The following is a 15,833-nucleotide window of genomic DNA, read 5'->3' as shown; positions in this document are numbered from 1 at the left end:
AGCATAAAAGCAAAAGAGATGACATATAACATAGCAAGAATTAGTGGGAAGTTAGAGGATTGGGAAGATTTTAAAAACTAACAGAAGACAACAAAAAATATAAGGAGAGAAAAGATGAAATATGAAGGTAAGCTAGCCAATAAAGTAAGAGGATACTAAATTTTCCTTTGGATATATAAAGAGTAAAAGAGAGATGAGAGCAGATGATTGACCACTGGTAAATGATGCTGGAGAGGTATAAATTGAGGACAATATAATAGCAGAGGAAATTAATAAATATTTTGCATCAGTCTTCACTGTGGAAGGCACTAGTAGTATGCTAGAAATTCAAGAGTGTCAGGGGACAGAAGTGAGTGCAGTTCCTATTACTAAGGAGTAGGTGCTTGAGAAACTGAAATGTCTGATGGTAGATAAGTCACCTGAACTAAATGTATCACACCCCAGGGTTCTTAAAGAGGTAGTGGAAGAGATTATGGAGGCATTAGTAAGAAGAAAGGAAATTATAGGTTAGTTAGCCTGAGTTCAGTGGTTGAGAAGATGTCGGAGTCTATTATTAATGATAGGGCAAAGTCAGCATGGTTTCCCCACCTTTACTAATAGACTCCAACATGTTCTCAACTACTGAAGTCAGGCTAACTGGTCTATAATTTCCTTTATTCTGCCTCTCTCTCTTAAAGAGTTGAGTGACATTTGCAATTTTCCAGTCCTCTGGAACCATTCTAGAATCTAGTGATTCTTGAAAGATCACTTCGGCCCCCTGACGCTCTTGAATTTCTGGCATACTGCTGGTGTCTTACACAATGAAAACTGATAGAAAATACATGAATCCTTCTGCGGGATTCTCTAAAGGTGAATTAGCAGGTTCAGTTGGTGGTAAGAAAGGCAAATGCAACGTTAGCATTCATTTTGAAAGGACTGGAATATAACAGCAAGGATGTAATGCTGATGCTTTATAAGGCATTTGTCAGATTGCACTTGACGTATTGTGAGCAGTTTTTGGCCATGTTTAAAAAGAGATGTGTTGGCATTGGAGAGGGTCCAGAAAAGGTTCATGACAATGATTCAGGGAATGAAGGTTTTAATGTATGATGATCATTTGATGGCTCTGGGCCTGTACTCACTGAAGTTTTAAAGAATTAGGGTGGATCCCTTTGAAATCTATCGAATATTGAAAGGCGGGTGCGTCCAGGATGAGGGAGCGCAGCCTCAGAATAGAGAGGCATCCATTTAGAAAAGAGATGAGGAGGAAATTCTTTAGCCAGGTGGTAGTGAATCTGTCCCATTCTTTGCCATGGATGGCTGTAGAGGCCAAATCATTGGATATATTTAAAGAAGATGTTGATAGATACTTAGTTATTCAGTACATCAAAGGTTACAGGGAGAAGGGAGGAGAATTGGGTTGAAAAGGATAATAAATCACCCATGATGGAATGGCGGAGACAACTCAATGAGCCAAATGGCCTAATTCTACTCCTTTGTCTTATGGTCCTGTTGTCTTACAAGCAAAATGCCAAAAATAAGATTCAGCAACTTTATTGTTTATTAATTACCAATGACAAATAAGCTATATTGAATATACTTTTTAAACAGATCCAACTTATGAAATTATTAATGTTGATCCTTGAAATTATTGTTTACACTAAAGCACTTTTAAAAAGCAGTCAAGTTAATTGATATACTTGTGCTATAATTTTCTTACATTTCTATCTTTTAGCATTATATTTATCTGTAATACAATCAAGTATTTTCAAAAGGGGAGTAAAGGAAATGAGTTCAAATAATATTTGGGAGCTGTGTCTACAGAATTAGAAACAGTTGCATGCTTTTTTGAGGCCTGTATGCATAATGTCCTACATCCTTTTTAGAGCACATATACAGTAACCTTATGCATGTACTTTGTATTTTGAAGGTTTATATTTTATGCATCAGTGATCAATGTAGTTCAACATCATTCCTAGTTGGCTCACAATGAAAAATGGCCTACCAATAATCCTGCATCAAAATTGCATATATATTCATATATGTGTGAAAATCATACTGTAAGTCTTATAGAAGATTTGAGGCAACAATCCAGTCTTAGGGTTCAAATGACTGACAAATTGCTTAAGCAGTGCTTCCTGGTGTGTGCTAAATGAGTGGAAGCTATTCTCTCCAATTAAATTTTCCACGTAGACATTATGTATCCATCCTTTTATATTCCAATGAAATACTACAATCACAGCATGATCTTGTCTGTTGATCTTAAGAACCAAGCATTTGATTTAATTAGTTAACTTCAGTTTGCCTGTTTCTTTTAATTCCTTTTGTTTGAGTATTGATTGACGATTTTGTTCTTCTTTTAAAGGTGCTATGTTGATGATAGGATCTCAAAGGTTGCCTGGCTGAACCGATCCAATATTATTTTTGCTGGAAATGACAAATGGTCCTTGGACCCTCGAGTTACTCTGTTGACCAGCGCACACTTAGAGTATAGCCTTCAGATTCAGCAAGTGGATGTAACCGATGAAGGTCCTTACACATGCTCAGTGCAGACCCAGCACCAACCCAAGACCTATCAAGTGCATCTGATAGTGCAAGGTAAGTGTTGATTCCTATTCTATCTGTTTAGCAAAGGAATACATGAAAACCCTTGCTCCATGGAACAGGTTAGTAGAATCATAGCTGAAGAACATCATAGCCATTAAATCACAGGATAAAGAATCCAATGACCTGAGTGAAAAATGGAGAATTTAAACTGTCTGTAGTGTTAAAGCTGCTGTTTTTTTTTCTTGACAACCATGAAGCAGGTGGGTTCTTGTAAAGAAAATGTACTTCACTATTGTTCCATTGGGAAGTCATCTCATGCCATTATCTGGGCTTGTCTGTGTATCACTTCCCAGCAATAGCAACATGAATAGCACTTATCTCCTTTTTAAGGCACCTTAACAAGCCAGTCAGATACCATCAATAGTTTCTCACTGGTGATTAGAGGTGATGAGAAAATACCAGCCTTTCCAATTATACCAATGTGGCAGAAAATTATTTTTAACAGAAGATTTGTGGCCACATTCAGTACTGAGCATAGGACATGCTTTATTTCATTCCCTTCACAGGAAGTTATTTGAAGAGTTCTTTCTGAAAATTCAGTATCAGGGATTACATCATGAAAGCTTGTAATGAACAAGTGCAGAATTTAAACTGAATTGAGAAATGGTCCTACTGCGACATGTACCAAAAGGGTACAGCAACACCGAAAATATATGCCTCAAGCTTATTGGTCATAGAGTAATACAGCATGAAAACAGGCCATTTGGCCCATATCATCCATACTGACCATTGTGCTTGCTCAGCTGGACCCATTTGCCTGCATCTCACTCAATTTCTCCTATCCATGCATGTAACTAAAAGTCTTTTAACTTTTGTTATTATATCTACCTCAACCATTTATTCTGGCACCTCATTCCATATACACAATACCATCTGTATTAAAAAGTTGCCCCTCAGGTCCTTTTATAATATTTCACCTCTCACCATAGATCATTGTATGCTTTCTAGTTTTTAGTAACCCCTTTCCGAGGGGGAAAAATAACCTATATCCATTCATATTATCCATATCTCTCATGTACAGGCTTTTTATACACCTCCATGAGGTCATCCCTCAATCTCATATGTTCCAAAGAATAAAGACCTAGCCCACTGATCCTCTCCCTAATATTCAGGCTCTCAGCATGTTTGGAAATCTTCTGCCATCCTTCTAGTTTAATAGGGCAACCAAAACTGTTTGCAATACTCTAACTGGGTTCTTACCAATGTCTTGAACATCTGCAATATAACTCTATTTAATGCCCTAAATGATGGAAATCCAGTATGCCAATCATCTTGTTCACTGCTGTGTATACTTGTGACACTGCTTTCAGTGAACTACCTACTTGTCCTTCTGAGTCTCTGTGTTCCACAGCACTCCCCATGGTTGTGGTGTGATGGCACTGGGTTTACTGACCGTAAATTTCTAAACTCAAATGAAGACCTTAACCCCTGACAGATATAAATAGCCATGACTACTTTCACTTGAAGTATTGCAAACAGTTTTGGTTGCCCTATTAAACTAGAAGAATTGGCACATCTTCCCAAATTTTGTGTTCTCCAAAACATTAACTCAGCAAGGCTATTCAATCTGTTCTGTCAATCCAGTGGATTTTATCAATTAAATATACAAATTGTCCCTGTAACATTAAATATAGCACAATAGCAGTATTGGTAGGCTTAGTGGTCCTACTTGTTGCATTGTAGGAGTACCACATCTGCAATATATGCGTATACCCAAGTAGTAAGTAAAACACGTTCAAATAATTCGACCTCATAACAACATAATGCTTTGTAGATCTCGGAGGCCCTAGGATTACATCTCTGTTTCTGAAGAAATCACAACAGAACAGGTTAAAAGATATCAGGAGTATAGCATTCCTCAAGGGTAGCTGTCTTTCTTCTCCTGGTAGGTCTTTCACCATTGTAAAATGTGACACATAAAATATAGTAAGATTGATGTTTTTGATATAAAAATAAAAGCAGTAAACCATAATAGTTTAATGCTGTCAATAGCAATAAACACCACATTTTAAGGTACATTATATAAAATCTTAAGAACCATCTACTGTGTATATATATATATAAAAAATTATAAGTTAGAAAGTAAACATGCAACATCCAAATAGGTAAATAAAAAAATAATGTTTGTCATCTCAGCTTTCTGTCGGATTGGGTTATTAGACCAACTATTCACAACAGACGCAGCCAAACCCTCTCAAGCTGAGGTGAGAAACAGGAATACCTGTATGCAATGTTAGTGATCAGGACTAGGAAAAGGAAGGGAGCAAAGATAACATGATCAGGGTAGTCCCTGCTCTTCACTCTTTCAGGGTTGAGGACAAAACAGAGGAATAGGTAAAGAGGAAAGTACTAGGCAGGGGATAGCAAAGCAGACATAGTCATACAAGAGTTAACCCATGGTAGTGCAGGTCAGGTATGGGAGTTATCGGAGACTTAGATGTGAAGTTATACACAACGCAGAAGTCACCAACCTTCCATACTTGCAGACTTCAAAGTCTCAACAAAAAGAGTACTACAAAAACAATAAATTGAATGGCAAGGGGCATTGTCCTTTGGAAAACTGCAACAACAAATCTGTAACCCAATTTAAAGTAGTGCCAATCCATCCAGAAACTGTATTTACTGCTGTGGAAGCTGAATTTGCAACAGCTGAAAAAGTATATCAGCTGAAGCTTTAAGCTAGTCAGGGGCTGAATATGAATCTAAAAAGAGAATAAGTGAAAGGAAACGCCTCACTCATCTGATTGTGTTAGTTTGGTTACTCTTGTTGTGTACAGAGAAATACTCTTTTGATTTGACTGCATTTCATCTAGCCATTGTTGATGAATATCAAATCTTTCTAGAGCAATCTTTCACAAACAAGAGAAAATCTGCAGATGCTGGAAATTCAAGCAACACACACAAAATGCTGGAGGAACTCAGCAGGACAGGCAGCATTTATGCAAAGAAAGTACAGTCGATGTTTTGGGCTGAGACCCTTTGGCAGGGCTGGAGAGAAACAGATGAGTAGATTTAAAAGGTGAGGGAAGCGGGGAGAGAAACACAAGCTCACACTCAGGTTGCAGGAATCCATGACCTCCTCTACTGTTGCAATGAGGCCACACTCAGGTTGGAGGAACAACACCTTGTAATCCATCTGGGTAGCCTCCAATCTGAAGGCATAAACATTAATTTCTCGAATTTCCAGTTCATGGGTTCAATGTCCATTCAGAAATCTGATAGCAGAGGGGATGAAGCTATGCCTGGATCATTGAATGTGTTCCTTCAGGTTTCTGTACCTCCTTCCTCATGGTGGCAATGAGAAGAGGGCATGCCCTAGGTGATGGAGGCACTTAATAATGGATGCCACCCTTCTGTGGCATCGGTCCTTGAATGTGTTCTAGATGCTGGGTAGGTTTGTGCCCATGATAGAGCAGACTGAGTTTATAACTTTCTGCAGCTTATTTTGGTCCTGTGCAGTGCCCCCCCCCCCCACCCCATACTAGACAGTGATGCAACCAGTTAGAAAGCTCATCACAGTACATCTGTAGAAGTTTGTGAGTGCCTTTGGTGACATAGCAAATATCCTCAAGCTCTGAATGAAATATAGCGGCTGTCATGCTGCCTTTGTAACTGCACCGATATGTCAATATGTTGGGCCCAGGATAGATTACAAGAGATTTTGTCATCCAGGGACTTGTAATTGCTCACACTTTCCACTGCTGATCCCTCTATGAAGACTGGTGTACATTTCCTCATCTTAACCTTTCTGAAGTCCGCAATCAAGTCTTTGGTCTTACTGATGTTGAGTGCAAGGTTGTTACCATGACACCACTCAACCAGATGATCTGTCTCGCCTCTGTATGCCTTTTCGTCACTGTCTGAAATTCTGCCAACAATCGTTGTGTCATCTGCAGACTTGTATTTGGCATTTGCTGACAACAGCGCTGTTGTAGGCTGGATCAAAGGTGTTAACAAATTAACATATCTGAGGGAATATGAAAATCTGACTGAGTGAAGCCACAACAGCAACCTCTTACTCAACGTCAGCAAGATCAAGAAGTTGATTATTTGAAACCAGAAGTCCATGAGCCAGTTCTCATCAGAGGTGGAGAAGATCATCAACTTCAAATTCCTCAATGTTACCATTTCAGAGGTCTGCTTTGGGCTCAGTACATAAGTGCAAGCATGAAGAAAGCATGGTAGTGCCTCTACTTCTTTAGGAGTTTGTGAAAATTTGGTAAGACATCTAAAGTTTTGACAAACCTCTATAGATGTATGGTGGAGAATATATTGACTGGTTTCATCACAGTCTGGTATGGAAACACCAATGTCCTTGAACAAAAAAATCCTACAAAAACTAGTGAATATGGCCCTGCCTATTACGGGTAAAGCCCTCCACACAATTGAGCACATTCACACGATGTTGTTGCAAGAATGCAGCATCCATCATCAGGGACCCCCACCACCCATTTTGTGCTCTCTTCTTGCTGCTACCATTAGGAAGAAGGTACAGGACTCACACTACCAGGTTCAGAAACAGTTATTACCCTTCAACCATCAGGCCCTTGAACCAAAGGGGATAACTTCACTCAACTTCACCTGCTCCATCACTGAAATGTTCCCACAACCTGTGGAGTCAGTTTCAAGGACTCTTCATCTCATGTTCTCGATACTTGTTACTTATCTATTTATTATTGTTATTTCTTTCATTTTGTATTTGCACAGTTTTTTGTCTGTTGACCACCCAGTTGTTGCAGTTTTTCATTGATTCTATTATGGTTTTCACTCCATTATAGATTTACTGAATACGCTGATTAGAAAATGAATCTCAGGGTTGTATATGGTGACACATATGTACTTTGCTAACTTGCTTTGAACTTTAAATTTTGATTCTTTCACTTCACCATACCACTCGAAAGTGACTAGAATGCAGAGTTGTACTCCACTTGTATGCCCATTTGTTCACACATGGCTTGAAAGCATTTCTCACTGAAGGAAGACTCTCAGTCAGCATGTATGCAGATGAAGGTGTCAAAATTTGGAAATGTGGAGTTTAGCAGTGCTGTGACGGTTATGGTCCCACTATAAGTAGTCTTGGAAGCTAACCACATACATACTGTACAAAGATCAATTATCACAGGAATATATTTATAAGGTTTCTGATAAGGTGGGTTGCATAACGATCCTTCTTTACATGTTCTCCCTGATCTGCAGGGAGGGAGTGACATCTCAGATGGATCCTGTCCCTTTGTATATTTAGAGGGTGAAGGATGAGGTGGGTGTAGGCGCTCAGTTTCATATTCTTCTCCATGACACCGATGGGGGTGTTTGAATGTTTCCTCTGTCCCAGAATGCGTATCTTGATCTAAGAATTCCTTCCACGAAGGAAGGGCCAAAGCAGAAGCTAAAGGTCATGGCTGATGCCTGGTGTCTAGCACTCTAGGTTCTAGGTGAATATCACTTCCAAATGCAGGTGGTCTCCAGGGAACGTATGGTTTGTTGATTATGTCTTCACTGCTGAGGGTCTGGTGTAGGAGAATGCTGTGAATGTAATCAACCCGAGAAATAAGGTTGGTTTATTATCACCGGCACATGACATGAAATTTGTTAATTTAGCAGCAGCAGTTCAATACAATACATAATCTAGCAGAACGAGAGAAAAAAATAATAGTAATAAGTAAAATAAAACTTAATAAATAAACAAATAATTCAATTACGTATATTGAATAGATTATTAAAAATGTGCAAAAACAGAAATACAATATATTAAAAATGTGAGGTAGTGTCCAAAGCTTTAAAGTCCATTTAGGAATCGGATGGTGGAGGGGAAGAAGCTGTTCCTGAATCACTGAGTGTGTGCCTTCAAGGCTTCTGTATCTCCTACCTGATGGTAACAGTGAGAAAAGGGCATGCCCTGGGTGCTGGAGGTCTTTAATAATGGACGCTGCCTTTCTGAGACACCGCTTCCTGAAGATGTCTTGGATACTTTGTAGGTTAGTGCCCAAGATGGAGCCGACTAGATTTAGAACCTTCTGCAGCTTCTTTCAGTCCTGTGCAGTAGCCCCTCCATACCAGACAGTGACGCAGCCTGTCAGAATGCTCTCCATGGTACAACTATCGAAGTTTTTGAGCGTATTTGTTGACATGCCAAATTGCTTCAAACTCCTAAAAAAGTATAGCCGCTGTCTTGCCTTCTTTATGACTACATCAATATATTGGGACTAGGTTAGATCCTCAGAGATCTTGACACCCAGGAACTTGAAGCTGCTCGCTCTCTCCACTTCTGATCCCTCTATGAGGATTGGTACGTGTTCCTTCATCTTACCCTTTCTGAAGTCCACAATCAGTGCTTTCGTCTTACTGACGTTGTGTGCAAGGTTGTTGCTGTGGCACCATTCCACTAGTTGGCATATCTCGCTCCTGTACACCCTCTCGTCACCACCTGGGATTCTACCAACGGTGGTTGTATCGTCAGCAAATTTGTAGATGGTGTTTGAGCTATGCCTAGTCACACACTCATGTGTATACAGAGAGTAGAGCAGTGGGCTAAGCACACACTCCTGAGGTGCACCAGTGTTGATTGTCAGCGAGGAGGATATGTTATCACCAACCTGCACAGACTGTGGCCTTCTGATTAGGAAGTCGAGGATCCAATTACAGAGGGAAGTACAGAGACCCAGGTTCTAAAATTGTGGGAATAATATTATTAAATGCTAAGCTATAGTTGATGAACAGCATCCTGACGCAGGTATTTGTGTTGTCAGGGTGGTCTAAAGCCGTGTGAAGAGCCATGGAGATTGCGTCTGCCATTGACCTATTGTGATGATAGGGAAATTGCAATAGGGTCAAGGTCCTTGCTGAGGCACGACATCAGTCTAGTCATGACCAACCTCTCAAAGCATTTCATCACTGTCGATGTGAGTGCTACTGGGCGATAGTCGTTAAGGCAGCCCACATTATTCTTCTTTGGCACTGGTATAATTGTTGCCTTTTTAAAGCAAGTAGGAACTTCTGCCTGTAGCAGTGAGATGACTTTGATGACTTTGTTATGGGTCCTACATTCCCTTTAGAGGGAAAAGGAGAGGATCCTATTCCTGCACCTCGTTGCCCTTATGTTGGAATGAGTGGTAATCCTGCTACCAGAATGTGCGTATGCAGAATCTCTTCAAGAACCTGAAATCGCTCATGCGTTGGCCGTTGATTAAGGGCTATTCCTCTCATGGTGTGGTGGTTTTCACGAAGATAAAGGAGTAACATTATAAAATTAACTTCAGAATTCCATCATCACCAACTGGAGGCATACACATTCTGCCTGCAAACTCAGAACATTAAAGGTCCAAAAACTTGAAACTTGGTGGGAGCTTTGTACTGGCAAAGCTGCAGTGGCTTCCCATCCCTGTATTCTTCTTCAGCTGGCTATAGTCAGTCTTCTTAGTAATTCATCTGCATGTTTCCAAGCATCTATTCTCCAGGCTTCATTAATACTACCTCATGTGTGCCTGGAATGAATACAAAAATCCAATACATCAGGATTAAGATATGGGTTACAATTTCTATCACATAAGCATGTGGTTCCCACCCAGGTGCTTGTTTTCTATCTATAAAGGGGCCGATCTGTTGTCTCCAGGCACAAATTATTGCTACATTGTTGGGATCTGGTAGAAATTGTGATGATCAGAGTTCAGCAGGTCATATAGAGGGGTTTGGTCTGTCTAACCTGCATCCTAATCTATATTTCGTCCTTCATCATTTCCAGTCTTTGACTTGAAGAATAAAATATTCATCACATTCTATTTGACGAGCAGTTGGGTATTTCTGATCTATTATCAACACATTCATAATTATCGACCAGCATTTGCCTGCGCAGCTGCTGGAAACCAGGATGTTGGTCATGTTCTTAGCACTAAGAAGAGTGCTGTAGCACATGTTGAGAGCTCTCTCAGTTGGACTACCGCTAAATAATAATTCTTTCCAGAATAAAACTTTTTGTATAATGTGACCACATTGGGTGCCAGCAGCGATGGTACTGGGTTTGCTGACTGCGAAGTTCGAAATTCAGATGAAAATCTTAAGCCTTTTCAGATATAAATAGCCATGAGTACTGTCACTAAAGGGAGTTTATACTGTAACTACCAAATCTTCAAAGACTACTTTACTTCCCTGTTTATTCTCCACTGAGAGTTTAGCTGCTAATGCCCACTATTCGAGCAGTGGGTCCCCTCTCCCTACCAAGGAGAGTATATTTCCAGCTAACAAAGTAGTTTCAAAAGCAGTTTGTTTATTTTCAGTGATGCACATGTAAATCCAAGCAACATTCTTAAAACACATGTAAAGTTCACAGAGATTTCCATCTTATAAAACATTTCCAAGTTACAAACCATTTCTAAGACACAAAGGATTTCCAAAACACAGGACAATCCCTCTTAGCTAAAAAGACATACCAAAGATGCACACAAGCCAATCATCCGTTGCAGAAATCAAAGCCAAAGGAATTGTCTCTAGTTCATCTCATGTTTCTTTCAATTTTCTTGATGTCCTTTAACCATTCCTAATAAGCCTGAACTGCTCTCTATATTTATACCACTTTTCTTTGCCACTTGGGTGACTTGAGATCACAGAGACATGGCTCCAGGGTGACCAAGGATGGGAGCTCAACATTCAGGGATATTCAATATTCAGGAGGGATAGACATGAAAGAAAAGGAGGTGGGGTAGCATTGCTGGTTAGAGAGGAGATTAACGCAATAGAAAGGAAGGACATTAGCCTGGAGGATATGGAATCGATATGGGTAGAGCTGCATAACACTAAGGGGCAGAAAACGCTAGTGGGAGTTGTGTACAGGCCACCTAACAGTAGTAGTGAGGTTGGGGATGGCATTAAACAAGAAATTAGAAATGCGTGCAATAAAGGAACAGCAGTTATAATGGGTGACTTCAGTCTACATATAGATTGGGTGAACCAAATTGGTAAGGGTGCTGAGGAACAGGATTTCTTGGAATGTATGCGGGATGGTTTTTTGAACCAACATGTCGAGGAACCAACTAGAAAGCAGGCCATTCTAGCCTGGGTTTTGAGCAATGAGGAGGGGTTAATTAGCAATCTTGTCGTGAGAGGCCCCTTGGGTAAGAGTGACCATAATATGGTGGAATTCTTCATTAAGATGGAGGGTGACATAGTTAACTCAGAAACAAAGGTTCTGAACTTAAAGAAGGGTAACTTTGAAGGTATGAGACGTGAATTAGCTAAGATAGACCAGCAAATGATACTTAAAGGGTTGACGGTGGATATGCAATGGCAAGCATTTAAAGATTGCATGGATGAACTACAACAATTGTTCATCCCAGTTTGGCAAAAGAATAAACCAGGGAAGGTAGTGCACCCGTAGCTGACAAGGGAAATTAGGGATAGTATCAATTCCAAAGAAGAAACATACAAATTAGTCAGAAAAAGCAGCTCACCTGAGGACTGGGAGAAATTCAGAGTCCAACAGAGGAGGACAAAGGACTTAATTAGGAAGGGGGAAAAAAGGTTATGAGAGAAAACTGGCAGGGAACATAAAAACTGACTGTAAAAGCTTTTATAGATATGTAAAAAGAAAAAGATTGGTTAAGACAAATGTAGGTCCCTTACAGACAGAAACAGGTGAATTGATTATGGGGAACAAGGACATGGCAGACCAATTGAATAACTACTTTGGTTCTATCTACACTGAGGAGGAGATAAATAATCTTCTGGAAATAGTAGGGGACAGAGGGTCTAGTGAGATGGAGGAACTGAGGGAAATACATGTTAGTAGGGAAGTGGTGTTAGGTAAATTGAAGGGATTGAAGGCAGATAAATCCCCAGGGCCAGATGGTCTGCATCCTAGAGTGCTTAAGGAAGTAGCCCAAGAAATAGTGGATGCAATACTGATAATTTTTCAAAACTCCTTAGATTCTGGACTAGTTCCTGAGGATTGGAGGGTGGCTAATGTAACCCCGCTTTTTAAAAAAGGAGGGAGAGAGAAACCGGGGAGTTTTAGACCAGTTAGCCTAACATTGATGGTGGGGAAAATGCTAGAGTCAGTTATCAAAGATGTGATAACAGCGCATTTGGAAAGCAGTGGAATCATCGGACAAAGTCAGCATGGATTTGTGAAAGGAAAATCATGTCTGACGAATCTCATAGAATTTTTTGAGGATGTAACTAGTAGAGTGGATAGGGGAGAACCAGTGGATGTGGTATATTTGGATTTTCAAAAGGCTTTTGACAAGGTCCCACACAGGAGATTAGTGTGCAAACTTAAAGCACGCGGTATTGGGGGTAAGGTATTGATGTGGATAGAGATTTGCTTGGCAGACAGGAAGCAAAGAGTGGTAATAAACGGGACCTTTTCAGAATGGCAGGCAGTGACTAGTGGGGTACCGCAAGGCTCAGTGCTGGGACCCCAGTTGTTTACAATATATATTAATGACTTGGATGAGGGAATTAAATGCAGCATCTCCAAGTTTGCGGATGACACGAAGCTGGGTGGCAGTGTTAGCTGTGAGGAGGATGCTAAGAGGATGCAGGGTGACTTGGATAGGTTAGGTAAGTGGGCAAATTCATAGCAGATGCAATTTAATGTGGATAAATGTGAGGTTATCCACTTTGGTGGCAAAAGCAGGAAAACAGATTATTATCTGAATGGTGGCCGATTAGGAAAAGGGGAGGTGCAACGAGACCTGGGTGTCATTATACACCAATCATTAAAAGTGGGCATGCAGGTACAGCAGGCGGTGAAAAAGGTGAATGGTATGCTGGCATTTATAGCGAGAGGATTCGAGTACAGGAGCAGGGAGGTACTACTGCAGTTGTACAAGGCCTTGGTGAGACCACACCTGGAGTACTGTGTGCAGTTTTGGTCCCCTAATCTGAGGAAAGATATTCTTGCCATAGAGGGAGTACAAAGAAGGTTCACCAGATTGATTCCTGGGATGGCAGGACGTTCATATGGTGAAAGACTGGATCAACTAGGCTTATACTCGCTGGAATTTAGAAGATTGAAGGGGGATCTTATTGAAACGTATAAAATCCAAAAGGGATTGGACAGGCTAGATGCAGGAAGATTGTTCCCGATGTTGGGGAAGTCCAGAACGAGGGGTCACAGTTTGAGGATAAAGGGGAAGCCTTTTAGGACCGAGATGAGGAAAAACTTCTTCACACAGAGAGTGGTGAATCTGTGGAATTCTCTGCCACAGGAAACAGCTGAGGCCAGTTCATTGGCTATATTTAAGAGGGAGATAGATATGGCCCTTGTGGCTAAAGGGATCAGGGGGTATGGAGAGAAGGCAGGTACAGAGTTCTGAGTTGAATGATCAGCCATGATCATACTGAATGGTGGTGCAGGCTCGATGGGCCGAATGGCCTACTCCTGCACCTATTTTCTATGTTTCACGCACATATGATATGTCCTCAGATACCCTTTTTACACAAAAGGTGTAAAACATCCCAGAGACATATTTCCCAGCTAACCTACAATTAATGCTGTAAAGGTAACTTCCTCAAACACATAGAACTCCCGGCTATAAATACATCAGTTATTGATATGCTGAATGATATTGGTAGGAGTTACTGGGTGGTATTAGAGCTCAGGGTGTTGGAGGTCACAGTTCAAATCCAGCATCCTCTGTAAGAAAGTCTGGTTGTTCTTTCCGTCTGCATTTGGGTTTCTTCTGGGTGTTCCCTTTTTTTTCTGCAGTGCAAAGACGTACCAGTTAGTAGGTTAATTGGTTATTGTAAATTGTTCTGTGATTAGGTTAGGCTTAAATTAGTGGGTTAAAGGTCAGCACAGCTCATTGGGCCAGAAGAGCCTGTTCTGTACCATATCTCCAAATAAATAAATAGCTAAAACAAACAAACAAACAAATAAACTTAAAGGTGCTTACTGCTTTCCATTTACATTTTAACTGAAGATTGACTCCCATTTTGCGAACAGAAGCTAAACAAATTGTATACAGTAGTTGGAAGTTTACTTGCATCTGCTTGTTCTTACAAGTGGCAACTGCTGTGCTTAGAAAATGAGCTTTACAAAAATTGAGATTACCTGTGTCAGGAAGTGAATATCCATCACAGTGGAAGCCCTACTCTGATTTAACTTCCTCAAATACAACACTTTACACTTATCTGAATTGAAAACCAGTCCTTGATCCACTTACTTATTTTATCAAGATCCCCCTGTAATTTCTGATTATCTTTCTCAGTGTCTTTGATATGATCTATTTTAATATTAACTGCAGACTTATCCATCATCCCTTCTACATTGACCCCCAAATTATTTATATAAATTATGAACAACATATATCCCAGCTCTGACACTAGTCACAAGCCTCTAGTTTGAGAAATAAATGTCAACCATCACTCTTTGCATCTTACTCTTAAGTCAATTGTGAAGCCACTTAGCTACCATTTCTTGGATCCCATGCATGTAATCTTCCAGACTTGCCTGCAATGTGGACCTTGTCAAAAGTCTTGTTAAATTCCCCTGATTTACCCTTATCTACCCTCTTGGTCACTTCTTTGAAAAACACAAGAGATTCGTCAGATATGATTTCCCACATACAAAGCCATGCTGACTATCCCTAATTTGATCTTGACTACCCAAATGTTATAGATCCTGTCCCTTAGAATCCCCTGCAGTAACTTGCCCACCACAGGGTAGATTACTAGTATGGCAGACTCAACAGCCTGTCATTCCCTAGCTTGTCTTTACAGCCTTTCTTAAATAATGGAGCAACATTATCCACTTCCAGATTTCTAGAGCTTTGCCTGCTCATTCAATTTGGATCATTCTATTGAACTGATGTGATCAATGACAATCTCAGAAAGAGTTCTTCACTCATTAAAGCTATGAAAATGTCACAACCACTCACAAAGCCCTGGGCGAGTTTGAGGTGAAGAGAAAGGATGGAGAGCAGTGGTTAGCAAAAAATCTCAGTTTCAATTTGCAACGTCCTTCTCTTCAGAGTTCTACGTGATAATAATTGTTAAAATACCTCAGAATCTATGTTTATATTGGATAAAGATTTGGTATTTCAAACACAGTGAAGTTGATATTTGTTTCAGTACATTTCAGTATAATTCCAAAGAATCTGTAACTCAGATATGGAATAGAGATTGAAGAATCCAGAGGACAGGCAGTTATGTGGGCTTATTATGCTATTGTTGCAATGAGCAAAGGAAGCAAATCCAATTGCAGGACACAGGCACGGAGATTGAGTTTGGATGCTTACATGGGTGTAAACTCT

The 15,833-nt window shown here is 40.2% G+C and overlaps 1 protein-coding gene across 8 annotated transcripts in view; it reads left to right on the top strand.

Moving 5' to 3' along the window:
• Nucleotides 1-15,833, top strand: part of LOC134348058 (limbic system-associated membrane protein-like) — a 2,069,602-nt gene that overhangs the window by 1,607,463 nt on the left and 446,306 nt on the right. For all 8 annotated transcript variants that reach the window (XM_063050863.1, XM_063050862.1, XM_063050866.1 and 5 more), the window contains one exon: nucleotides 2,345-2,577. In XM_063050863.1, coding sequence (XP_062906933.1) covers nucleotides 2,345-2,577 — 233 coding nt within the window. The remainder of the gene's footprint in view (nucleotides 1-2,344; nucleotides 2,578-15,833) is intronic.

Source organism: Mobula hypostoma, chromosome 6 (genome assembly GCF_963921235.1).
Source record: "Mobula hypostoma chromosome 6, sMobHyp1.1, whole genome shotgun sequence".
Lineage (NCBI taxonomy): Eukaryota > Metazoa > Chordata > Chondrichthyes > Myliobatiformes > Myliobatidae > Mobula > Mobula hypostoma.
Note: the sequence above shows the minus strand (reverse complement) of the source record. Positions and strands in the feature narration are given on the sequence as shown.